The 23,334-nt window shown below is 40.5% G+C and overlaps 1 protein-coding gene across 1 annotated transcript in view; it reads left to right on the top strand.

Annotated features, from left to right (window-relative positions):
• Positions 1 to 18,723, top strand: part of LOC133746638 (myosin-8) — a 29,284-nt gene extending 10,561 nt beyond the window's left edge. The window contains exons 14-39 of the mRNA XM_062174822.1: positions 860 to 1,030; positions 1,905 to 2,214; positions 2,322 to 2,389; positions 4,009 to 4,096; positions 4,180 to 4,297; positions 4,636 to 4,759; positions 4,859 to 4,995; positions 6,778 to 7,033; positions 8,344 to 8,586; positions 8,696 to 8,872; positions 8,955 to 9,100; positions 9,182 to 9,272; positions 9,763 to 10,152; positions 10,585 to 10,711; positions 11,029 to 11,147; positions 11,275 to 11,471; positions 13,137 to 13,320; positions 13,404 to 13,569; positions 13,660 to 13,784; positions 15,036 to 15,344; positions 15,945 to 16,148; positions 16,399 to 16,524; positions 16,611 to 16,781; positions 16,961 to 17,065; positions 17,591 to 17,686; positions 18,574 to 18,723. Of these exons, the coding sequence (XP_062030806.1) occupies positions 860 to 1,030; positions 1,905 to 2,214; positions 2,322 to 2,389; positions 4,009 to 4,096; positions 4,180 to 4,297; positions 4,636 to 4,759; positions 4,859 to 4,995; positions 6,778 to 7,033; positions 8,344 to 8,586; positions 8,696 to 8,872; positions 8,955 to 9,100; positions 9,182 to 9,272; positions 9,763 to 10,152; positions 10,585 to 10,711; positions 11,029 to 11,147; positions 11,275 to 11,471; positions 13,137 to 13,320; positions 13,404 to 13,569; positions 13,660 to 13,784; positions 15,036 to 15,344; positions 15,945 to 16,148; positions 16,399 to 16,524; positions 16,611 to 16,781; positions 16,961 to 17,065; positions 17,591 to 17,686; positions 18,574 to 18,723 (4,398 nt within the window). The remainder of the gene's footprint in view (positions 1 to 859; positions 1,031 to 1,904; positions 2,215 to 2,321; positions 2,390 to 4,008; positions 4,097 to 4,179; positions 4,298 to 4,635; positions 4,760 to 4,858; positions 4,996 to 6,777; positions 7,034 to 8,343; positions 8,587 to 8,695; positions 8,873 to 8,954; positions 9,101 to 9,181; positions 9,273 to 9,762; positions 10,153 to 10,584; positions 10,712 to 11,028; positions 11,148 to 11,274; positions 11,472 to 13,136; positions 13,321 to 13,403; positions 13,570 to 13,659; positions 13,785 to 15,035; positions 15,345 to 15,944; positions 16,149 to 16,398; positions 16,525 to 16,610; positions 16,782 to 16,960; positions 17,066 to 17,590; positions 17,687 to 18,573) is intronic.
• The last annotated feature ends 4,611 nt before the right edge of the window (positions 18,724 to 23,334 follow it).

Below are 23,334 nucleotides of genomic sequence, written 5' to 3'. Positions count from 1 at the left end.
AGCAACTAATATTACCCCAACTATATATGGAGAAACTCAGATGAATGGGTACACAAACCACAGCTGAGGATTCCATGTAAGAGAGAACTGGGAAGGCAGCTAGGTTTGTGGCACTTGGTCCCCCATCCACATGGCATCTTCCATGAAAGAGAAAAGGCCTAAAGGTAGAAGCCTACCAACAAATGACAGCCTGTCCTCTTCAAATTTTGTCTTACAGAATCTATTCCCCTTCAAGGGCATCATCTTAATCATCTATAATATGAGGGAGTGAATTATTATAAATACTCTTAGATCTTCAATTGCTATACTACATGATATTTCTACTTTCACAGTCCTGACAGGAGGGATCTGCCAAATATTTGTTAGGAGTAGAAGAGAAATTAGCATATTCATTTCATTTTAAACATCAACTAAAGGTCTTAAGATAAGTTTTCCTCAAAAAATGTGACAGTCAAAAGTGAAAATGTGAACTTTACCTTGAAGGGGAAAATGAGAATGGTGAATGAAGTAGGGCTTTCCAGTAAATCACTTACCCTTTCACCCTTAAATCTCAATCATCACATATAAGACTATAGCTGTAATTTTAATGTATATTCTTATCCATGTACTCTTAGAGGTGAAAGGAGGTAGATTCCACCAGAATTCTTGTTTTGAACCCCCAAATAATGCCCAGAATTCATCGGAAGTGCTTGTGTCAATAATGATCATTTTTCTCCTTGGAATTTTGAAGGAATAATTAGTTTAACCCATATGTCATATCCATATTCCACAGTTTTTTCAATAAAAGAAATTTTTCAGTAATGAATTTTAATATTATAAAAATCCATTTAATGTTGGAAATCACCACCATTTTGTGTAGTTCAACAGCCTGGAGCAGCTGTGCATCAACTTCACCAACGAGAAACTGCAACAGTTTTTCAACCACCACATGTTCGTGCTGGAGCAGGAGGAGTACAAGAAGGAAGGCATCGAGTGGACATTCATTGATTTTGGGATGGACCTGGCTGCCTGCATTGAGCTTATTGAGAAGGTCTGTTTAACTTCCAAAGAAAGGTCAGGCTGTATGGATGACTTTCCCAGATGTCCTAAGAAATTCTAGAAAGTATTACTATTATCTTACATAGTTTCAGATCTCAACAGAATGGAAAATTACTGTTTAGAAATCACTTCTTTTCAACCTTTACATAAGAAAGATCTGAGGATGTTTAGCTTTGTTTTGTTCTAACCATCTTTATTCTAATGCTGGTTCAAATCATTATAAAGCAGCACTGAAAATTTTATTGTAGATGATCTACTTCACTAGAACCACCATATTGGTTCTAACCCAGCTCCATTATGGTCCAAGATGTCAGCAATACAAGTGAATATTTTTCTACATAAACACGAATGCACAAATAATACAGCTAATGCTTTTATGAAAGCTAATTTGTTCAAAGTCAAGAAGTCAATTGCTCATGCTGCTTCATAATCTATTTTTAAGGAAATTAAATACACAGAATATCTTAAATAAGGTTTGGGCTATTTATACTGTTTACTGCACATTCTAAGTCAGGAAGTCCTTCTTATAGCTAATTGAAACTTTTACAACAGATTTATTGATTTACTAGGAAAAAAGCGAGATAAAGACAAAACACTTTAACAACTCAGCCATCCCCTGTACCTTGCTATTTGGTGTTTATGCCCAGCTATTCTTTGAATTGAAAATAATGCTACTGATTGAATGTGAGAAGGAATGGCAGAAACATCATTCTAGTGGTAACAATGGAAATTCTTTGAGCTGTGACCCTGGTTTACTTTATACATATATTTAATCAGAGATGCCTACAATTCAATCAAATGACAGACATCATGCCTCGATCTTTTGAGAGAAATTAATTGACCAATGTCTACTCTGCTCAATTTAGCCACTGGGCATCTTCTCCATCCTGGAAGAGGAGTGCATGTTCCCCAAGGCCACAGACACCTCCTTCAAGAACAAGCTGTATGACCAGCACCTGGGCAAGTCTGCCAACTTCCAGAAGCCCAAAGTGGTCAAAGGCAAGGCTGAAGCCCACTTCTCCCTGATCCACTATGCGGGCACTGTGGACTACAATATTGCTGGCTGGTTGGACAAGAACAAGGACCCCCTGAACGACACTGTGGTTGGGCTCTACCAGAAGTCTGCAATGAAGACCCTGGCCAGTCTCTTTTCCACATATGCTACTGCTGAAGCAGGTACTTTCTGTGCTCTTAGTCTAAGAACACCTCCTCCACAGACTGTCCATATGACATGCCAGCCTTAGGAGTTTTACCCTAACTGATGGGTTTTCTTTATACCTCAGATGGCAGTGCCAAGAAAGGTGCCAAGAAGAAGGGTTCATCTTTCCAGACCGTGTCAGCACTTTTCAGGGTAAAGTACAAATTGAATTTGAAAAAAATCTATCCAGCCTCTATGAATTATCATAATTACGGGGTTTAGAATAAATTAGGAAGAACTGGAATGTTAATAGGAGTCACTTTGAACATTCATTCTCATCAGGGTATAGCCAAAGCAATACTACTCCTGTAGAGACAGGTGCTTTATGCACTATTCCTTATGATTATTGAATGTATTCAGGAATGCTAAAACACCCTTCAAAGCTTTATAGTATAGCAAGGCTGATTTCAAAGTAGTATAGCAGAACTTCAAAGCTGTGAAAGTAGCATTCTTAACCTACTAATGCTGTCCTTGGAGAACATTCCCAAGTTCTCCTTGAGAATGAGCCTGAGATACACTCTTTAGAACATCCTCCCAATCAAAACACATCTTAGATTATGAGGTGGACTTAATTTTTTGTAGTAGCTCAAAATCATCTAAAGCCAAGCATGATGTTGTAAGTGGGTGATTAAGCCAGAAAACGTCTCTTGAGATTTAACAAACAATAATAATAATTTTACTACAAAAGGATGTGATTGTCTTACAGAGTTTAAAAATCAGCTCTTTCAAGAGGGAATATGACAAATGTATGAACTAATGGCTACTGAATCAGAATTTATGTGGCTAGATCTCATTCTTTTTAAAAATCAAAATGCACATGTGACATAGAAACAGAAAAAATTGTTCTTGCTCTTCTTTTTCACTACCAATTTGCATTCTCACCAAATAGACTCTTGTTTCATCAACTTGTCCTTGTACATGCTTTCAAGGTTAGAAACAGATTACTTTGTAGGTAACCATTTTCTACTCTATTCTATTTCAAAACATTTTTTTCTAATGGATAACTAAAATGTGAAACAAAATATACCTTCTTAAAAAGTGTACCTAAAAACTGAGAAATATTTACATGTGAGTTTTCTATAGTTGAGTAAACCATGATTTTCTGTCATGATCCATTACTCTCCTCACCATGTGTTTCAAATTCCAGATATTCTCAGGCACATAAAATCCACCCACACAAGATTACATATCTCACAATACTAGACTCTTCAAAAAACAAAACGAACCAAGGGGTAAAGGTCCCAGGGAATAATAAATTCAAGAAAGAAACAGCAGAAGATAGGTAACCTAGGTTACCTCTGTAAAGTGCTGTTGTGAAAATTATTAGCACTGAGAGACAGAAAGGGACCTTGCAAGTAATCTCAACTACTTTTAGATGAGACCTAGTGATACAAGAGAGATTTTATAGAGTCAGGAAGCTCATTAGTGGCAAAACAAGGCCATAGTCTTTTGCCTTCTGATTCCCAGATGAGAATACTTCCTTTGTATCAAGGCCATTAAACATGCTGTTTGTTTCTAAGACAGATCCTAGGTGTCAGAAGACAGATCCTAGGTGTCAGAAATGAATACCTTAGAGATCTGCATTTCTCCCAAGCATCCTGGCCCTCTGTTTATTAGGCAGGTTAGAGACCTTCAAAATGCAGGTTAATTGAAGCCTCACAGCCTTCTGCCTAGTAGTTAAGAAGCTGCCTAGGTACATTCCACATAATTATAAAAAGAAAAAAAAAATGAAACAGATCATTTCCACTAGTCTCTCCTATCTGGTTTTCTAGGAAAATTTAAACAAGCTGATGACCAACCTCAGAAGCACACACCCTCATTTTGTACGGTGTATCATTCCCAACGAAACCAAAACTCCAGGTATGACACATTGCATGGAATAATCAAAAGGCACAAGTTTAGAAAATGCAGTGCCCAGCAGTAAGTATACTCTATATCTTCAGGGGCCATGGAGCATGAACTGGTCCTGCACCAGCTGCGGTGCAACGGGGTGCTGGAGGGCATCCGCATCTGCAGGAAGGGCTTCCCAAGCAGAATCCTGTATGGTGATTTTAAACAAAGGTCAGTTCTCATTGTTGCATTTCCCTGAATGATGTGGATATTTTATCACCTCAAGTGTTGTCTCTGTTCCCTGTATTTCATGTATCCTGCTCAGCTTATAAAATGAGGACACTGAATAATAGAGTCTTGTGATAGTAGGTTACAGTAATAGGTTAGAAGAGTAATAGGAAGGAACATGCTACAGAAAACCATATTGTTTACTGTTTAAAGGGCAGCTGGATTTTTTTCTACTCCTACTTTTGCTCTCAGATTTTTAACTAATATTTCTTTTTGGTGTCATTCGGTCTGCCTATGTGATCACCCTTCCTAAATGTGAGCACACTTCTTTAACTGAACAGATACAAGGTGCTGAATGCAAGTGCTATTCCAGAGGGACAGTTCATTGACAGCAAGAAAGCTTCTGAGAAGCTCCTTGCCTCCATTGATATTGACCACACCCAATATAAATTTGGACATACCAAGGTAGAGCTGCTATTTATTTACAACTGATCCAAGTACCTTCTGCCATCTCTGAGCCTCCTGCAGGATACTGGCATGATTTATGCTTCTCCCTTGTTCCAGGTTTTCTTCAAAGCTGGCCTTCTGGGTCTTCTGGAAGAAATGAGAGATGAGAAGTTGGCCCAGATTATTACAAGAACACAAGCCGTCTGTAGGGGATTCCTAATGAGGGTAGAACATCAGAAGATGTTGCAGAGGAGGTAACAGTCATTGAGTATCTGGAGTATAAGTTGTCACAGGGACTAAAAATGAGCCTTCCTTGTTCATTACTTCTGCTATTTGTGGCTAATATGTACCTGTCACCCAGTTCAGAACTCACTCCTATAACCCATCAGTCTTCATTTCAGCCCTCACGCTTGGATCCCTCCTGCCTCCAATGTCTCCTTCTCCATCCTCCTCACATAGAGCTACAGGAATGGTTTGCAGGAAGCACTATGCTCATCATGCCATACCTCAGTTTGTGGCTCCCCATGGTATCCACATCAAATCCAAGTTGCCTTGTTTGGCTGTCAAGGGCCTCTCTATTCCCCACCTCATCTATCATTTCCAACCACACAGCCTTTTCCAGTCAGGCAAAAACAATTTGCTTATCTCCTGTTCTCATATCTGCACAAGCCCTCCCTCCTCATCCTATTTACCAATTCGAAACTTCCATGTTCTCTTTCTGTAATTAACATCACCCAGCTTATCTACCCAGCACTAGTGCATGTCCTCTTCTTATGCACACATTTTGCATTCATTTTCTTCATATTTAGGCCAGTATTTTAAGTGTTCCAAAGTCTTTTTCACATGTCTCTACATTTTGGTTTGTGTCATGGTATCTGCCTTCTCAGAGTTACAGGTCTTAAAAACTGGAGCTACAGAATTCTCATTTCCATTTTAACAAGCTTGAAGAGATACACACAGGGTTACAACTTATTCAAACTTTGGCAGTCAGTTGCTAGAGTTTGGAAAAGGGGTACCTTCTATTACTATTTTTAATTTTTATTTAAATAAATCATATTTTGGAGCTCCATCTATGCTATAAACCCTGCAAATGTTACAATCTAATTGAGCGGGTGAGACTAAAGCCCTTGAAGAATTTGAGAAAAGTCAACATATTAAGTGATGAAGCTAACAAAAGTCTGCAGCATGGATAATTAAGTGATTATCAAATGAAGAAGAGATATTTCAAGGAAGACATGACAAATAATCAGCTCAGGCCGGCGCCGCGGCTCACTAGGCTAATCCTCCGCCTCCGGCACCGGCACTCCGGGTTCTAGTCTCGGTTGCTCCTCTTCCAGTCCAGCTCTCCGCTGTGATCCGGGAAGGCAGTGGAGGATGGACCAAGTGCTTGGGCCCTGCACCCACATGGGAGACCAGGAGGAAGCACCTGGCTGCTGGCTTCGAATCGGCACAGCGCGCCAGCCGTGGCAGCCATTGGTGGGGTGAACCAACGGAAGGAAGGCCTTTCTCTTTGTCTCTTTCTCTCTGTGTCTAACTCTGCCTGTCAAAATAATAATAATAGTAAGCTCAATTTAGGTGGGGCAATTCAGAGCAACCTGTGCCATTTCATGGTCCACAAATATGCCAACAGCCAAGCAGCACAGTCAACTTACAATCACCAAACCCTCACCCACATCATAATATTGTGCCAAATGATCTTAAAATGGTATATGTTGCTCATACATTCAAAGTACATGCTCTCTAAAGCCAGCTTCTTTGTTAGTTTGATGGGAACTGAAAACACGGAATTGCTCTACATGCACAGCACTCAAATAAGTGCTCACATGGGTTATACTGAGAACTATGAGTCTGGGTGTGACAGCTTATACATCCATGTGTGTGTATATGTGTGTGTGTCTGGTATAAAGCCTGCATATTCAGAATCTGACATATGACTTACATGTGGGAGTATTCATTAAAAGGGAAGTTTGCGTGTAATAAATAACAACATTGTCTTTAGTGGATCAAACCACAGTGATATTTTTATAACATTTCAGAGAAGCCCTTTTCTGCATCCAATATAACGTCCGCGCCTTCATGAATGTCAAGCACTGGCCCTGGATGAAGCTGTTCTTCAAGATCAAGCCCCTGCTCAAGAGCGCGGAGACTGAGAAGGAGATGGCCACCATGAAGGAGGAGTTCCAGAAAACCAAAGATGAGCTCGCCAAGTCGGAGGCCAAACGGAAGGAGCTGGAGGAAAAAATGGTCACGCTCTTGAAAGAGAAAAATGACCTGCAACTCCAGGTTCAAGCTGTGAGTACTCCACAGTCTGAATGTACCATGTTACTGAAGCATTCACAAGCTACACACATCCTTAGGACTTATGAATGGCCTTTTCTTTTAAAGAAAATCTGGTTGGTTTGGTTTTTTTAAGTATTTTCCTTATCTTTAGAAATACACAATTACTTCCAACTTACAAAGGGAAAAAAGGAAGAATTTATGCAATAATATCACTAGACTTGATCCCTCTGCTTCTGCCTCTAACTCCAATGCAACTTCCTGTAATGCATCTGGGAGGCAGGAGATGATAGCTCAAGTGCTCAGTCCTTGTCATCCATGTAGGAGACTCAGACGGAGTTCTAGGTTCCCAGCTTCAGTCTAGCCCAGCCCCAGCTGCTGCAGACATCTGGGGAGTGAACTAACAGAAGATAGTCTCTCTCTTTCTCCCTCTCTCTACCCCTCTCTCTTACTGTTGCTCTGTCTTTCAAATAAATAAGTAAACATTTTTTTAAAACAAAAAGTTAATATCCAAACAAAAGAAACATTGGGATATTAAAGAAATTTTCCAGGCCAGAGTAATCTAATAAGTTAGTGACTGACCTGATTTTTATTGGAGTCCTTTAATTAGTCACTTATTAAAAACTTTTTTGGGCTATATAGTTTCTCAGAATGATACGGTCTTATATATTCTGTAATTCATTTTGAGACTAATAAGAAAATCCTTAAATGGAAATGCAAATCTTAGACCATTACATCATTATTATGTTGTATCAGGAAAGGTTCAGTTTATTAAAAATACTGCCTGGAAATATATTTAAGTTAGTTTTCTTATTTTCTTTTTTAAATTAAATCCAGCTACTAGTTATTTGAGGAGGAGAAAGAATGATAAAACCAAAACTAACCAATTTCACTAAACCATAATCTTTTAATATTACAGCAGAAAAACTCTCAGCAATTGTCTACTTCAATTCCCTTATTTACACATTAAAAATTGAGAAGAAGCAGAATAAGGCAATTTGCCCCAGATCATACAAATGGAGGCATTATTAGGACAAGAATCCAGGCTTTCTTCTGACCTGTCTAGAAGTCTTTCCACTCTTTTACATACTACTTCTTAAATTTTCAATGGCTCCACTAATCCTTCATTTTTGCTGATTAGCTTGCTTCTAAAGTTGTCCCACTTCTAATTAGCTACATTTCTTGAGGCCATATAATAATGTACAATTAAGTTTTATATTCATACTGAAAAATTCACATCATTTGATAAAACATTAGTATTCTGTGAAAAGAACAAGTTCTAAAATAAGTGAACTCTCTAAACATCTTAATAAATCTCACCATAGGAAGCAGACAGCTTGGCTGATGCAGAGGAAAGGTGTGAACAACTGATTAAAAACAAAATCCAGCTGGAGGCCAAGATCAAGGAGGTGACGGAGAGAGCCGAGGACGAGGAAGAGATCAATGCTGAGCTGACGGCCAAGAAGAGGAAACTGGAGGATGAGTGTTCAGAGCTGAAGAAAGACATCGATGACCTGGAGCTGACCCTGGCCAAGGTCGAGAAGGAGAAGCATGCCACAGAGAACAAGGTATAAAACACATATGCAGGAGTTTGTGGGCATTTTTATTCTGAAATAAAACACAGAACTGAATCCACCATAATGTAACATTTAATCCAAAGCATGTTTACTTCCTAAGGTGAAAAACCTCACAGAAGAGATGGCAGGCCTGGATGAAACCATCGCTAAGCTGACCAAGGAGAAGAAAGCCCTCCAAGAGGCCCACCAGCAGACCCTAGACGACCTGCAGGCAGAAGAGGACAAAGTCAACACCCTGACCAAGGCTAAAACCAAACTAGAGCAGCAAGTGGATGATGTAAGCACTTTTTTTTAACAAGCTGATGAAATTAAAAAAAAAAACAAAACTTTCGATTTTTACATATTTTCTTGCTCATTAGCTTGAAGGTTCTCTGGAACAAGAAAAGAAACTTCGCATGGACCTAGAAAGAGCAAAGAGGAAACTGGAGGGAGACCTAAAATTGGCCCAAGAATCCACAATGGATATAGAAAACGACAAACAGCAACTTGATGAAAAGCTTAAAAAGTAGGAGCTCCAGGAATATTCTGTGTGATACAACCTTTCCATTTACATGTGCATTAATGTATTCTGCTCTTCTGTCCTAAGGAAAGAATTTGAAATCAGCAACTTAATAAGCAAAATTGAAGATGAGCAAGCACTAGAAATTCAGCTACAGAAGAAGATAAAAGAGTTGCAGGTGAGTCATCTCACTTCTGGTTCTCTGCACATAAAAAAAAAAAAAAAACAATAACAATAACACAAACAAAAAAATCCTGCAGTTAAGATGGATATATGTTGGCCGGCGCCGTGGCTCAACAGGCTAATCCTCCGCCTTGCGGCGCCGGCACACCAGGTTCTAGTCCCGGTTGAGGCGCCGGATTCTATCCCGGTTGCCCCTCTACCAGGCCAGCTCTCTGCTATGGCCCGGGAAGGCAGTGGAGGATGGCCCAAGTGCTTGGGCCCTGCACCCCATGGGAGACCAGGAGAAGCACCTGGCTCCTGCCTTCAGATCAGCGCGATGTGCTGGCTGCAGCGGCCATTGGAGGGTGAACCAATGGCAAAAAGGAAGACCTTTCTCTCTCTCTCTCTCTCTCTCTCTCTCTCTCTCTCACTATCCACTCTGCCTGTCAAAAAATAAAATAAAATAAAAAGATGGATATATGTCACAGTGTTTGTTCCACTGCCAGGCCCGCATTGAGGAGCTGGAGGAGGAAATCGAGGCAGAGCGGGCCTCCAGGGGCAAGGCAGAGAAGCAGCGCTCCGACCTCTCCCGGGAACTGGAGGAGATCAGCGAGCGGCTGGAAGAAGCCGGTGGGGCCACGTCTGCTCAGGTGGAGTTGAACAAGAAGCGGGAGACTGAGTTCCAGAAACTACGCAGGGACCTGGAGGAGGCCACGCTGCAGCATGAAGCCACGGCAGCTGCTCTTCGGAAGAAGCATGCAGACAGCGTGGCCGAGCTCGGGGAGCAGATTGACAACCTGCAGAGGGTCAAGCAGAAGCTGGAGAAGGAGAAGAGCGAGCTGAAGATGGAGATCGATGATCTTAGTAGTAATGCAGAGGCCATTTCCAAAACCAAGGTACCCAGCACTGTCTCTAAACAAGGGTAATAAACTGTAATACTCACTGCTCTTTATCATTAAACAGCATGTGCAGGCATTTTATAGCACTACTCAAATATTTTCCTTCGTAGTGTATGTCATTCTGTTTGTTTTTTGTTTTTTTTTTTTTTAATATTGGCTGTGGTCCATTAAGATGATTCAAAAGTTGCTGTTAGCAAATGACAATACCATTGGAAGAAATGAATGATCTCCAATGATGACCAGTTTAGGGATATTATGTACTCACCATGCTTGAATTCTAGTATGTTCCACAGAGTTAACTTCATAACTTTCTACTTACACTCACTTGACGTAAATTTATGCACTATGAAAATATTTTAAGAACCCAAGTTTAACTTTTTTTTTTTACTGCATTCAATATCTCATCTTTCATCACCACCTGTTCTGTAGGGAAACCTTGAAAAGATGTGCCGCACTCTGGAGGATCAAGTGAGTGAGCTGAAGGCCAAGGAGGAGGAGCAGCAGCGGCTGATCAATGACCTCAGCGCACAGAGAGCGCGCCTGCAGACGGAAGCAGGTACAGACCCTTTTACATCCTGAAATCATGGACAGGATAAAAGTGATTCCAGCGGTTTTGAATAAACAACAATGATCTAATTTTAGAGGAAGATAAATAAACTATCACCATGTGTTGAGTAGGTCAAAAGCGTTACACTCCTATGACAAGATTGCTTTCTAAACTACTTCTCATGCGTTTTATAACAACATTTAGAAGCAGATAACATGAGTGTACATAAATATATATAAATACACACACATAGCTACATATACATAAAATCAGTTTTAGGATTGTTTTTATGCCATCAAAAATGCCTCTACTTCTGATATCCATAGGTGAATATTCCCGACAATTAGATGAGAAAGATGCTTTAGTCTCTCAGCTTTCAAGGAGCAAGCAAGCATCTACTCAACAGATTGAGGAGCTGAAACGTCAACTGGAGGAAGAAACTAAAGTAAGCTTTATCAAAGATCTTTTTGACTAATCAAATCTAAACGTGCCCAGTTAGCTTCTGCGTGGGGTATATAAATTAAGTATCACTGTCTACATGAATTTAAATCACCGAATTGCTACTTCCACAGGCCAAGAACGCACTGGCCCACGCCCTGCAGTCCTCCCGCCATGACTGTGACCTGCTGCGGGAGCAGTACGAGGAGGAGCAGGAAGGCAAAGCTGAGCTGCAGAGGGCGCTGTCCAAGGCCAACAGTGAGGTTGCCCAGTGGAGGACCAAATACGAGACGGACGCCATCCAGCGCACGGAGGAGCTGGAGGAGGCCAAGTATGTGTTGTGAACTTTGGAGGAGTCAAAAGAGTCTCTTAGCTGCCTAACTCAGCAACTCCCAGAAGCAGCTGTGATGCTGCTGCTGATACTATAACAAGAGCAAAAATTAGCATCCATTGAGTGCATACGATGTTTCAACTACTATATGTACATCAGCCTACTTGGTTTTCATGGCAATATTATGTTGGTATCACTTCACAGGTGAGGAAATTGAGGATGTGAGATATTAACCAATTAGCCAAGGGCATATGTTTAATAAATAGTACAGCTGGGATTGGAAATGGACACCCTTATTCCAGAGCCCATCTTCTTATGCACTAATAGGCAGACATGCCTCTTAAAACCAAACACTTTTGGTTTAAATAAACAGTTGGTCTAAAATAAATAAAACAATTACATAGAATAGTTGGTCTAAATAAAGCCTCAGTTTGTGTAGAGTCCAAAGGAGACCCTCAGGTCAATCTTCTTGGTTATCAGGGATAAAGTCTTTGCTGTTCCTCAGAATATGTACAGGGCACACAACTGGGCATGAAGCAAGAATATAGAAAAATCAAAAGATGAAGAAAAATGCCTCTGCTTAAACTGCATGAATTATCCTGATTTATCCATCAGTTTATTTCTCTGATTTGGTTGTCCAACTATATGATTAGAAGAAATGGGTTATTCTATAGGGGAAAAGTACATAAAATGAAATGTAAAGTTTGAGAAAAATGAATGTGCTCAGAATATTTTTGCTCAATAAAATAGCTATTTAGCCTCAAATTTTTTCTGGAACAAGAAAGGATATATCAACCAGTCAATAAATTTGTCCTGGCTAATCATTTTCCACAACCATACTCAATCAGATATCCTAAAAGTCCTGAAGCACTAGCACAGTAAGGCACATACCATGGAAGCACCAACAGTGGCCTCTAAGAATTCAGTAACATACCAAGGACTTAAGTCCAATTGTTCACCACTTTGGACCTCTTCACATAATCTGTCAATCTAGGAAGCAGTTCCAGCTGCCAGAGTTTTTAAAGCCGTGTTTTTGGCCCATATAAAAATAGGACTGAAAGGGGCTGGCATTATGGCATAGTAGATAAAGCTGCCATCTGCAATGCTAGCTTCCCATATGGGTACCAGTTTGTGACCCGGCTGCTCCACTTCCAATCCAGCTCCCTGCTAATGACCTGGGAAAAGCAGTGGAGGATGGCCCAAATGTTTGGACCCCTGCTACCCATACAGGAGACCTGATGAAGCTCCTGGCTTCAACCTGGCCCTACAGTGGCCATTTCAGCCATCTGCAGAGTGAATCAGTAGATGGAAGATTCTCTCTCTCTCTCTCTCCCACTCTCTGTGTAACCCTGACTTTCAAATAAATAAAATAAATCTTGAAAGAAAGAAAGAAAGGAAGGAAGAAAGAAAAAGAGAGAGAGAGGGAGGGAGGGAGGGAGGGAGGGAGGGAAGGAAGGAAGGAAGGAAGGAAGGAAGGAAGGAGGAAGGAAGGAAGGAAGGAAGGAAGGAAGGAAGGAAGGAAGGAAGGAAGGGAAGGAAGGAAGGAAGAAGGAGGAGAGGGAGAGGGAGGGAAAGAGGGAGGAAGAGAAAGAGAGAAGGGGTCAAGGAGGTTATCACTTTGCTCCTGATGCTGGCCACTCCCTGACTGCCTGGCTAACTTTGCAGGAAGAAGCTGGCCCAGCGTCTACAGGAAGCTGAGGAACACGTGGAAGCTGTGAACGCCAAGTGCGCTTCCCTTGAAAAGACAAAGCAGCGGCTCCAGAATGAAGTGGAAGACCTCATGCTCGACGTGGAGAGATCTAATGCTGCCTGCGCAGCACTTGACAAGAAGCAGAGGAATTTTGACAAGGTGGCCCAGCCCGCTTCCCCTTCATGAATATTTCATTAAGTCTTCCTTCTCCTTGCACTGGCTGATGGTTTGTTCCTTTGCAGGTCCTATCAGAATGGAAACAAAAGTATGAAGAAACTCAGGCTGAACTTGAGGCCTCCCAGAAGGAGTCACGTGCTCTTAGTACCGAGCTGTTCAAGGTGAAGAATGCCTATGAGGAGTCCTTAGACCACCTTGAGACGCTAAAGAGAGAAAATAAGAACTTGCAGCGTGAGTCCTCATGACCTTCCCTACCTTCTTAGCCCTGGCAGGACCTTTCCACGGTGCCACGGGTCTAACCACTTCTTTGTTCATCGACAGAGGAGATTTCTGACCTCACGGAGCAGATTGCAGAGGGAGGAAAGCAAATTCATGAACTGGAGAAAATAAAGAAGCAAGTGGAACAAGAGAAATGTGACATTCAGGCTGCCTTAGAGGAAGCAGAGGTACGTGTTACCATACTGCAGGAGAAAAATCAGAGATAAGCATCAGTGAAAATACTCAAAGTAGCCAGTGGTGCCATGAATGGGTATATTATTAAGGAAAGGCTGACAATTTGAACTTATATGACTTTTACAAAGTCAATTTGCCAAGAGTTATCAAAAACCTTAAAAATGTAAATACTCTGACCCATCAAATCTATTTCTGAGAATTTATCCCAAGAAAATAATGTTAAATAGAGACAAAGTGCCCAATCTAAGAACAAAAACAAGCAAATTATAGAACAGCCATATGATAGAATTTTATATAGCTATTAGATGTGATTAACATGAAAAAAGGCAGACAAATACTTGCTTTATACATACAACTTTAATTACGTAAAAATACATAGAAATAGGAAAATGTACCATATTAAAATTGTCCCTTCTGAGTGGTAGAAAAATGGGTAGTTTTTTTTTTTTCCTTCTTCTTCTTATGTACAAGGGTACTTCAAAATTTCTTAGAAAATGGAAGTAAAATGTAAGTTTATTTTGGTGCAAAAAAATTGTTTTGAGGGACAAACATTTGGCACAGATGACACCAAGGACACTCACATCCCATATCCAAGTGCCTGGGTTCAAGTGACAGTTCAAGTACTTGGGTCCCTGTTACCCACGTGTGAGACCCAGATTGACTTCCTGGCTCCTGGTTTGGCCTGGCCCAGCCCTGGATGTTGCAAACATTTAGAGACTGAACCCGCAGATAGAAAATCAAAATCTTCTCCTCTCTGTCTCCCTTTCTCTCTCAAATAAAAATAAACATTTTAATTGTCAATTCATGCATAGTTTTTTTATATTACATATTTTCCATGAATTTGTATTGTCTCCACTTTCCAGAGTGAACATTATGTATCCAGAAAAAAACATGTTTTTAAAACTGATAGTTTTTAACACAGAGAGATTACTATATCACATATGAATATTTCAACTTATAAAACAGACTGAAAGTTCGTGTTTACTATGCATAAATTTAATCATATAACCATGTTAGTACTAGCATGAATATTTGTATAGCACAAGGCATCTTTATTACCGAGCTGCCATACCTAACCTGTGACAGAATAAACAAAAGAGTGATTACTGAATAGGTTCCTGAAAGTACTCTATTGTACTTTGTAAAATGAAGACAAACATATTAATAAAAGCTTGGTTCCCATAAGAACAGATTCCAAATACTCATATGCTTTTTCATTTTTAACCGAACACTGTTGCGCTAAGGCGTCTCTTGAACACGAAGAGGGAAAGATCCTGCGCATCCAGCTTGAGCTGAACCAGGTCAAGTCTGAGATTGACAGGAAGATTGCTGAGAAGGATGAGGAAATTGACCAGCTGAAGAGAAACCACATCAGAGTGGTGGAGTCGATGCAGAGCACGCTGGATGCTGAGATCAGGAGCAGGAATGATGCTCTGAGAGTCAAGAAGAAGATGGAGGGAGACCTCAATGAGATGGAAATCCAGCTGAACCACGCCAACCGCATGGCTGCCGAGGCCCTGAGGAACTACAGGAACACCCAGGGCGTCCTCAAGGTAACAGAGGAGTCGGGCAAGTTACCTGTCTTTGTGAAATCATCCTTCTTCTCTCTTAACAAATTATACAGCCAAGAGTATGAAGGTAGATAAAGTAAATCCACAAAGAACATAATATTTTTAAAGAAATTTCAAACAGAAGCCCAGAGATTAAGATTTCATATGAGAGAAAGTACACAGACTTTTAGACACCAGAAAGGTTTGAGGTTGAGAACTAGTTTTATCACTTACTAACTGCCTGATTTTAGAAAACCTGACCACTCTTTCAAAATAAGAACAAAATGACTCAGTTCACAAGGTTACTCTGAGGATCAAAGTAACTAACAATGTCAAGTACTAGGTAGAACACATAGAAAAGATTGCACAGAGGATAACCAATAATGACTCATCAAAAAATGACCAGTTAATGGCAAAACTAGAAAAAGAATCTGTCTCCTGATAATTCACCCTCACCCTAAGCAAGTGGCATCCCCACTCTAAGGCTCATTCAAATGATGGACATGTCATTTCCTATTACTGGCACCAATACATTCTTCCAGCTCATCTCCTGGGATGTTGACATCCTTTTCAGAACATGAAAGGCCTTTTTGCTATAAACAGGAAACCCAGCTGCACCTGGACGATGCTCTCCGTGGCCAGGAGGACCTGAAGGAGCAGCTGGCCATCGTGGAACGCAGAGCCAACCTGCTACAGGCAGAGATCGAGGAGCTGCGGGCCACACTGGAGCAGACAGAGAGGGCCCGGAAACTGGCCGAGCAGGAGCTCCTGGATGCCAGTGAGCGGGTGCAACTCCTGCACACCCAGGTGAGACGCTGACATCAAACAAATGTCAGTGTACCTCAAAAGTTTTTATCCATAAATCAGGTGGACACTGGGAGCATTTGAATGGGGACAGGGTTTTCAACCTTGCACATGATTAATATTTTGTAATAAACAAATATTTAAAGTTTAGTGAAATGTTGGTATCAGGTCTCTTGCATGAGCCAACACATAAACCATCTGTAAAATCCCAAGAGGGTTCACTGCAAATCTTGTAAATTTGTATTTTTAACAGAATACCAGCCTCATCAACACTAAGAAGAAACTGGAAAATGATGTTTCACAACTCCAGAGTGAAGTGGAAGAAGTAATTCAAGAATCTCGCAATGCAGAAGAGAAAGCCAAGAAGGCCATCACTGATGTGAGCCGGATGAGCATTTGTTTCCTGTCATGTGTACACTACTTGCTATCACCAGACTATTACTTCTTGATTCATTTGTTAACCAGGCGGCCATGATGGCCGAGGAGCTGAAGAAGGAGCAGGACACCAGCGCCCACCTGGAGCGCATGAAGAAGAACCTGGAGCAGACGGTCAAGGACCTGCAGCACCGCCTGGACGAGGCCGAGCAGCTGGCGCTCAAGGGCGGCAAGAAGCAGATCCAGAAGCTGGAGGCCAGAGTGGGTGTCTTGATCTCTCTGAATCCGAAAAGCACATTCCCTCTACCCTTCTCTCTTCCTACATATGGACTCCTGTCCTTGTCCTGGGGCTGAGGGACACCCACCCTACACCATCAATAAGTCCTGAACTAATCAATGCCCCCCAGGACTGACTATGTAAGTGTCTTTCTGGATTGCAGGTACGTGAGCTCGAAGGAGAGGTTGAAAATGAACAGAAACGTAATGCTGAGGCTGTGAAAGGTTTACGGAAACATGAGAGAAGAGTAAAGGAACTCACCTACCAGGTAAAGGGAATAGCTTTCTAGAGTATCCAGACTTCCTGCCCGGAAAGAAAGTGGAAACCTGGTGACTATATGTTGAATTCACAAATAGATATGCATTCACTCAGTACATACATGGGGTAAAAGACATAGTTGCGTATCCCAGATGCCATACTAAGGAAGCTTTTCTAAAGAAAAGTAGTATAAAAAAGAAGAGTATGGGTTTTAAAGCCAGATAAACAGGATATCAGCCCTGGGTTGGCCTCTCTTGCTTTCTGAACTTAAGTCACCGTACACCCAAATTTTATTTTCCTCATCTGCTTTCTGAGGCAGGGAGGCAAGGATTAGAGGTGTGTGTGATTCCCTAATAGCGTGGCTGCACACAGTAAGCACTTAGCCAGATTGGCTGCCATTAATCCTATGCAGGAAGCCTTGGAGTTGGTCAAATGTACTCCTGCTCCACCTGCCATCAGACCAAGTGATTTGCTTTCCCACTGTATCATGTTTATTTCATGGGGTTGAATGCAGTTCATTTTCTTCCAACTTTAGACGGAGGAGGACCGCAAGAATGTTCTCAGGCTGCAGGACTTGGTGGACAAGCTGCAGGCAAAGGTGAAGTCATACAAGAGACAAGCTGAGGAAGCTGTAAGTACCTCTAAGACAAGGAAGAAATAAGCAAATTTCCTTTGGGGGTAGAAAGTGTATTAAAAGATTGAGTTAATGAGAAAGAAAGGAGACAAAGTAAGAATCTACTGCTTGTATTTTAAGGGGAGCGATTTTATAAGTATGGATTTATTCCCCAATTCAGATTATAAAATAGGGCTTCAAGAGGAGATATTTTTATTGTGAAGCAATTTGGAAGGGCTAGAGATAAAAAGAATGTTCCAAATTACTCACTTCACTTGATAGCTGCAAAGAATATACAGTAGAAACTAATTAACACCATGATAAACATTCCTCTCCCTTGGGCCATTCACAAAATCAAGTGTTCTCAAAAGCCAAACATTAATCTTATGGCAACTATCTCATTCACTCACTACCAATGCAATCGGCAGGGGCTCTTTTCCCTGCCTTTGCTGTAGCTATTGAGAGAACACATTGGAAGATTCTCCAATTACACTTTTCCTAATTGTCCCCACCCCCATTCTTCTATCTCTTACCTTTCTTTATACACTACAGCAAAAGTGTAGTGTGGCAAAAGAAAAAACAATTTCTTTGAGATTTTCCCCCAAAGGTATAATTTACTGAAGTCCATAAGGGCATGTGAGTCCCTTCCTCTTTTCTACCAAAGACATCCGAAGACAGATGCATGGGCTTGACACAAAGCTATCTCCTCCATTTCAAAATTGTTTCCCCTTTCATTATTTCAAGTAAAAACCAAAAAAAGTAATTGAACTAAAAAATTCTGTCTGAAATCAGATGCAGCAAATAAAACATGAGAAAAAATATTTAATCAGAGGAAAGACTACTCCCTGGTGACAAGTACAAGGAGGACCACAAACTCTAATTCTCATAATTTCATCTCTCCTCAGGAGGAACAGTCCAACGCTAATCTAGCTAAATTCCGCAAACTCCAACATGAGCTGGAGGAGGCCGAGGAAAGAGCTGACATTGCCGAGTCCCAGGTCAACAAGCTGCGGGTGAAGAGCCGAGAGGTTCATACAAAAATCAGTGCAGAGTAAACACACCTGCCTAATGCAGCAAGTGACTCAAAAAATACACAAAATGTGCTATTTTTGGTCATTTGCTCTATGATGTTTATTCTCTTAATGTAGAATAAATACAACAGTAAATTTATAAATTAAATACAACTTGCTTTTTTGCTTTTATTTAATTATTGGAGAGGGAAAGCGGGCATTCTCTTCTACTGGCTCACTCCCCAGAATACCGGCAACAGCCTGCATTAAGGCCAGAAGCAAAGCTGGGAGCCAGAAACTCCATCCGGGTCTCCCATGCGGGTAGCAGGAGCCCAATTACCTGAGGTACCACTGCTTCCTCCCAGGGTCTGCATGAGCAAGAAGCTGGAGGTGGGTATTAAACCCAGGCATTTTGATATGAGAAGTGAGTGTCTTAACCACTAGGTCAAATCCCCATCCCTGGACTTTTTTAATTTGCAAAATTATTTACTCTCAAATACAGTTCTCATGTATTTTTAAGTAATATAAATGGCTTTGCAGAGCATTCAGTATTTTGTATTTCTATCACCTCCCAGCAGTCCCCTTCCCATTATCACACACGCACACACACACAAATCTTTTCCTGGGCTTATTTTTATGAAGTCTCTTTTGATCATTACAAATTACTAAGGAAAACACTCTCTTGAGGATGCTCCTCCAGACAGACCCATTCATTTATCCTCTCCACAAAAAGATATAAGCATCTACTATGTGCAGACACTGTTCTAAATTCTGGGGGAATAGCAATGAACAAAACATAGTTCTACCCTCTGGGAGCTGCTTTATTCTACAAGGAAAGAAAGGGACTAAACAAATAAGTAATAACGTAATGTGTCAGATGATCAGTGATGAAAATGACAACGTACAGGGGAGACTATTTTATAGAAAGCCGTCAGGAAAGCCCTCTTTATTAAGAAGGCATTTGGCAGAGACCTGAAGGGAATGGGAAATTAAGCCAAGCGTGCACATGAGGCCAGAGCATTTGAAAGGAATCCAAAAGTTGTAAGAATCAAAATAAAGCCACTGTGTCAATCCTAACAAAGAATAAATAAATAAATACGCCAAAGGTTACAAAGGAAGGGTTGTTAAGATGCGTGCCAGTTATTAACTCTCCCGAAACACTCTACCAGAACCATGGCTTATACAGAGGCCACAGCAACTTCACCTAAGAGGTGCTTCAATAAGGACATCTGCCCAGCAACTGTCCGATCCTGAACTAACATCACCCTTGTTATTAATCACTGTGGCCAAAGACTCTCATTTCAAAACACCTGATGTAATCCTCCTCATTTTCACCTTTGAAAATTTCCCCTTACTTCAACCTCTTTAAATATACCCATGATTTACCATGTGTATTGGTCAGCTTTCTGTCACTATAGCTAAATATCCAAAACACAGGCATTTGAGGGACATTCAACATCCAAATTAATACCCAAACCATAGCATTGCGGCATGCATATTCCCATTGCAGTGTTCTGCTATTCCCAAACAAACATCGTTATTCTTTGGAGAATCTCCCTCTGATTGCCTGTCACTTAGGTTGACAATTTCCTGGAAGAGGTAGCAAAAGAAATGCAAAATCCCTAAGATAGCACATTATAGGGCCAGGGAGGGAACCAGTGTGACTGGAGGAGGATGAACCACACAGTTTGACATAAGAGGAATAGGGTAGCGTGTCAGAGGACATAGGGCTCCAGGGACACTCCAAGGGTTTTTGGGCAAGTTTCACAGGGTTTTAGGAGATATTAACATTTTAAAAGGATCTCTCTGGCGGCAGTGTTGGGAATAGACTAAAGGGAACAAAGGTAGAAACTGGGAGAGTAGTTAGATGTCTACTTAAAAGAAAGAAAATGACAATGGCTTATACCAGAGAAATAGCATTAGGAGATGATGAAAAGTGGATGGATTTTTAAATTACTCAAGGTAGCGCACATAAGATTTTTGGACAGAATAGGTAAAAGAGCAACAGGAAAAGGACAAAGGATAAGTTTTTGATAAAGTATGAATTGAGGGACATTCAACATCAAATCTCCCTCAAGAAAGTTTTTGATAGAGCATGAATTTGGCCTACAGAAGAGAAAGCCACAGAGTAAAATTACAGCCTAGGCAAGACTGAGTTTTCTCCACTCCTGCTACCTCCTGGCATCTGCTCTCCACTCATCTCTCAACTCCCACCAGCCGCAATCTTTTCCAGTATAAATTGTGCAGGCCATAATCTCAAATATGTCTAAAATTAATAACAATGTTTTAAAACAAAAATGGAAAAAAAAATAGTCTCTCAAATTTTTGGATCAAAGAGAAAATCAAAACTATCATCAGGGGCAGCCATTTGGCCTCTTAACCAAAGAGGCCCACGTCCTGTATCTGAATGCCTGAGTTTCATTCCTGGCTCCTGCTCCTGATTCCAGTTTTCTGCTAATGCAGACCTCGAGAGGCAATGGTGATGACTCAAGTAATTGGGCTGGATGGAAGTCCTGGCACCTAGCTTCAGCCCCAGCCCAGCCTCTGCGACTGTGGGCATTTGGGGAGTAAACTAATGGATAAGAGCTGGCTTGTTCTGTCTCTCCCCCGCGCCCCTCCCCATTCTCCCTTTTCTTCTCCCTTTCCCTCCCTCCCTCATCCCTTCCTCTCTCTCTTCCCTCCACTCCTCACTCTCAAATAAAGTAAAAAAAAAAAAAAAAAAAAAAACTATTACAAGTAATCATAGGACAAAATATTTGTGATCTTGGCTTAGGCCAAGGTATTATATGAAATACCAAAAGCATGAACCATAAAGAAAAAAGTTAATAAGCTGGACCTCATCAAAATTTAAAAAGAAAACAAATATTTTTACAAAATATTTTAAAGGTTTTTTATTTATTTACTTACTTATTTACTTATTTTGAGAGGCAGAAAGACATAGATCTTCCATCTGCTACAACCCACTATTTTATAAGGCAAAAGGTTTAAGCAAACATTTTGCTAAGGAAGATACACAGATGACAAACAGGTTTCATTAAGAAACTATTGACTAAAACATAATGATACCACCACGCAACTATAGCATGGCTAAAAGATTGTTAGGCAAGAGGTAGAAGATCTGGACCCCTTACACATGCTAGTTATAACAGAAAATGATACAAACACTTTGGAAAATGGTTTGCCAGCTTCTTTAAAAGAAATTATCCATAGAATCCAGTCCATCTACTTCTAGATATTTACCCAGGAGAAATGAAAGTGTATGTCCACACAAAGACTTACACATAAATGTTAATAGCATATTGACTTCCAGGTTAGAAACTAGAAAGAACCCAAATGTGCATCAGCAGGTGAATGAGTAAACAAATTCTGATATGTCCATACAATGGTAGACTATACTGAACAGCAAGAAATAAAGTATTGACACACACACAAAAAGGTAAATCTTAAGATAATCATATTGACTGAAAGCAGACTCTCAAGAAAAAAGTACGGACTGTGTGAATGATTCCAGTTAAATAAAATCCCATTTTTATTTACAAATTAAATTCTAGGAAATGAATCTGTAGCGATAGAAAGAAAGGACTTTAGGAAAATATTATTAGAATATTGCACGCCAACTTTTAAGGCAGAGTTAGAAGTTTTGACAGGAATTGCACTAAACCTGTTTAGCTGCACCTCTACAATCCTAAGTGTTCCAATTCATGACTACAATTTGTTTCTCCATTTATTTAGATCTTTGCTTTCTTTCATCAATGTTTAATAGTTTTCCACATACAAGTCCTGCACATTTTGTTAGATGTTCATCTTTTTTTAATTTTTTTTGAAGTTGTAAATGGTTTTGTACAGGTGCTCCTCAACTTACACTGAGATTATGTTCCAATAAATCCATTGTAGTTGAAAATACTCTAAGTTGAAAATGCATTAACTACACCTGCCCTACAAACTACCATAGCTCAGTGACATAGCACACAGTGCAGAATATCAGGTGTTTCCCCCTTGTGACCACAGGGCTGATTGGGATCTGCACCTGCTGTCACTGCCTGGCATATCAAGAGAGGATCGGACTCCATAAGCCAGCCCGGAAAATGTCCAAATTCAAAAACCTAAGTAGAATTTCTACTGACTGAATATTGCATAAGCACCATTGTCCAAGTAAAAAATCTTCAGTAGGACCATCCATAAGTCAGGGACTGTCTGTAGTTAATATTACAAGAGAATTTTCAAAACAAGTTCTAAAAGAATACAAAACACGACTTAGACACTGATATCCCAAACATGTATCTGTTTAAGAATACATACAAACATGGGGGTGGGGGGGTGGGGAATGGTCTGAAAACTTAACCAAAATTTAGGCAGGGATTATCTCTATGCTAAAATTTTACAAGCAGGCATTTGGGGAGATGTTGGTCAAAGGATACAAAGTGACAAGTAATAGAAGGAATAAATTCAAAGAACCTATTATCTGGCATAGTGACTATAGTTCATGATCATACATTGTGTTCTTGAAAAATGCTGAGTGGATATTCTCATGACAAAATGATAACTATATGAGGTAATGTATTTGTTAATTAGCCAGATTTTAGTCATACACAATATATATCCGACGGGACTTCAAAAAGCACATAGAGAATTTTGAGATCCACTCACAGTTTATTT

The sequence above is a fragment of the Lepus europaeus genome, chromosome 18 (assembly GCF_033115175.1).
Source record: "Lepus europaeus isolate LE1 chromosome 18, mLepTim1.pri, whole genome shotgun sequence".
Classification (NCBI taxonomy): Eukaryota; Metazoa; Chordata; class Mammalia; order Lagomorpha; family Leporidae; genus Lepus; species Lepus europaeus.
This window is presented reverse-complemented; position numbering and strand designations above follow the sequence as displayed.